The sequence below is a fragment of the Vicia villosa genome, linkage group LG1 (genome assembly GCF_029867415.1).
Source record: "Vicia villosa cultivar HV-30 ecotype Madison, WI linkage group LG1, Vvil1.0, whole genome shotgun sequence".
NCBI lineage: Eukaryota > Viridiplantae > Streptophyta > Magnoliopsida > Fabales > Fabaceae > Vicia > Vicia villosa.
Window position 1 is genome coordinate 128,958,649 of NC_081180.1, and position 3,440 is coordinate 128,962,088.

Below are 3,440 nucleotides of genomic sequence, written 5' to 3' on the forward strand. Positions count from 1 at the left end.
CCTCCTTTTCCTATACCTACGTCCTCTCGTTCCTCTTATAAGCCAAACCTCAATCCCCAATTCATATTATTATTATTATTATTATATTATATATATTCTTATTTAATTAAACCTTCTGCCGCACCTTCTCTTCTTCTTCATTCTTCCATGTCAAGGTTCGTTCACTCTTCATATCATTCTCTCTAATTCAAATTCAATTCGCTTTTATTCTTTTCTTTCTGTTAGTTTCATTAGTTATATCATACACGATGATACGATACTTCACTTTATTAGGTTTTGTACGGTGATTGTGCGGTGAATTCTGATTCCTGATTTGTGAAATTTCAATTTTGCATTGATTCAACTCTCATGATTTTGATATTTTTGCCTGTTACCGAATATATTCCACTTGCAAAGCAAGCATTAGTTTACTGCTACTTGTTTACTTGAAATCAGGTCATACGAAGTTGATTGATTGATTCACTTGGAAGCCTAAAGCTATGTCGTCGTCTTATCCGTCGTCCTCGATGCGAGCGACGTCGATTAATTCCAACAACAGGACTGCCGGACACATGTTTTCGAACCCTGCTGAGCTACTTGATAACATCTCGTTTTCGCCTGCTTCGGAAATGCATTCTATGCCGTTTCCTCAAGAAAGTGATGCTGTTTCCTGGGGGACGGAGCTGTTTGACGATATGCTTCCGTTTTCGGATAATGTTCCCATCCAGAATGATCATGTGGGATACAGTGGTGGTTCGGATGTCTTGGGTGGGAATGCTAAACCGACGGAGTTTAAGGAGTGGGTTGATCAGTTGATGTCGGTTGATGATGATGATTCTCTTAATCCTAATTGGAATGAACTTCTCGGTGATAATAATATGGCAGAACCATTAGCAAAGGTTTGTAATTTTCTCTTAACTCTTAGTCTATGACTTCTGTTTTTAATTCTTTGTTTTAGGTTTTAACCCCTAAGATGGCTAAATGTATAAATGTACCATTTTCTCTTGATGCAGGAGAATCAATTTTCACTGCAGGAGGCTCAAGTTTCGCTGCAGCAGTATGTAACATCTAATGAAGTTTCACTGCAGGAGAATCAAGTTTTACCGCAGGAGAATCAAGTTTCACTGCAGCAGTATCTTCCTAATTCTTCTGGATCGACTACATCACAATCTAAGCCTAGAATGCGTTGGACTCCCGAACTTCACGAGGCCTTTGTGGAAGCAGTCAATCAGCTTGGTGGTAGTGAGAGTAAGTTCACTTCTTAATTTTGGACTTCTTGTTATTCTCATTACAGATTTTCCTTGTTATCTCATGGTGTTCGTATGCAGAGGCTACGCCAAAGGGTGTCTTGAACCTGATGAAAGTTGAGGGCCTTACCATTTATCATGTGAAAAGCCACCTGCAGGTACATTTTTTATTTTTCTTCTGTACTTAGGAACTCTTTTATTGGCGTGTGTTTTTGTTAAAGGTTTTTAATGAATTTTTGTTCTTTTAATTTTAGAAATATAGAACTGCCAGATACAAACCGGAAGCATCAGAAGGTACGTGCAAGTCTATATGAAAATTTAATGTTCATATAAACCATATGGCTTTTTGTTTATATCTATGGTTTAGGGCTTCCTCAGTTTTTTCACCGGGGTTTGAACCCTGATATCCCTTAATTCCTTTAACACCAGGATAGTCAAACCAGCTGTTATGTATTGTTGCCTGATCTCTTTAGGGTTTAAATACACTTAATAATCACATTGAGTTGCACCAATTTTTTAGGATGAATATGAGATTACTGGTAGTATGAATGACATTTTCTTCACTATCTACAGGAATTCCAGAGAAGTTGACTTCGATTGAAGAAATGCCGCCTATAGACTTAAAAACGTGAGTTCCCTCCCCATCTTATCTAGAAATTATTTGTTTTGTATTGATTGACCTTTTTTTTTGGTGACAATGACATCCCTAAATTGTATGCATTGAGCAGAGTGTAAATGTATAATGCTTCATTGATATTGATTGTAAAAGGACATATAAAATAAGATAATTTGTGTTGGCTAGAATTATTTATATTGTGGTCGGAGGGAGTGTCATATATTTAAATTTATTATATAAACTATGACAAAGATATGACCTAAAAACTGATTCGTACAGATCCAGTGTTTGCTATGGTATGATAACTGTTGTCCTCATTTCCAATATTTGAAACTATTCCTATCACTTAAATTTCAATGAGATGAAATATTAATGTTTACAAACATACTTTGGGTTGTCGTTATGCAGGCCTAAGGGCATTACCGAAGCATTGCGGTTACAGATGGAACTCCAGAAGCGGCTTCATGAACAACTTGAGGTATATTTTAGTTGCTAAAGTTCATTGTCTTTAGTGTGCAATCTTTGGATGAAGGAGTGTTCTTTATCCCCATTTTTTGTAAGGAAGATGACAACGCGTTCTGTTATTATAACTAAAATTAATTATTATGCAGATTCAAAGAAATCTACAGATTCAAATTGAGAACCAAGGCAAGCATCTACAGATGATGTTTGAGCAACAGCTCAAGTCGAGCGAGCCTTCTGCTCCGTCATCTAGCGCCGCACTACCTTCTCCAGTTGAAAATTTAGAAAACTCAAATGAGGGTCATGAAAAGATTGGAATCAACTGTAGCACTCCAGACACATGCGCGGAGCAAAAGGCAGATGATGCTAAAGTTACCGATGAACTTGACCAGTTATCCGCACCACCCACAAAACGAGCGAAGACTGACTAGTTGAGTAAAGAAGAATAAATTTAGACCTTGTGAAGGCATCTAGTGTTTCTGCTTTTACAGATAACATACTGGAATTTCCTTTTTGCTTTTGACCATGACTTACTTGATCAGTGATTTGGTTTTGGTTTCACGGTATCTATTTCTTGTCCTTGATTTAGTTTAGGGTATAACTTGCATTGGGAAACTTGACAGTATCTAGATATTTGTTGTATATTAATGGAATGTTTAGACACTGGAGCACCTAGAAACATTGTTGGCTCCCGAGATGTTTCAACCATATTACTAGTGTTTAATAAGTTATGGGAGTTGCCATTTGCATTCCCTTTTTGCCCATTATTCTCTGCATCTTTCCAATTTTATCGGATGTTTTTGAAGGGACCGCAATCTCTCCTAATCCATTTGGAAAGTAAATTTCTGAAATATCTCTTCATTCTTTTTCCCTTTCCTCTCCTTTGATCGCCTACTCGATTATGTTGAGTTAGGATGGCAGTAACATAGCCATCTTTAAGATGAATGCACATAGAGTTGTGTTGAGGAGAATGCATGAAGCCATGAACAAAGCATGAGTTGTGGAAACAAAATCAAATCACATTCAATGAAGGACTCTGCCAAGTCGGCACATATTTATGAATTATTGAAGTTAATTTTCAAATAAGAACAAAGAAGAGTCATGAGTTATTGAAGTTAATTTCGAAAGTTAATGTG

At 36.9% G+C, this 3,440-nt stretch overlaps 1 protein-coding gene across 1 annotated transcript; it reads left to right on the forward strand.

Moving 5' to 3' along the window:
- LOC131616721 (protein PHR1-LIKE 1-like) lies at positions 1–3,071 on the forward strand. The gene is made up of 8 exons (XM_058888146.1): positions 1–155; positions 436–878; positions 993–1,227; positions 1,308–1,384; positions 1,481–1,520; positions 1,800–1,854; positions 2,251–2,320; positions 2,454–3,071. Exons 2-8 carry the CDS (start codon positions 480–482, stop codon positions 2,733–2,735), a joined length of 1,158 nt encoding a protein of 385 aa, XP_058744129.1. The 5' UTR covers positions 1–155; positions 436–479; the 3' UTR covers positions 2,736–3,071.
- The last annotated feature ends 369 nt before the right edge of the window (positions 3,072–3,440 follow it).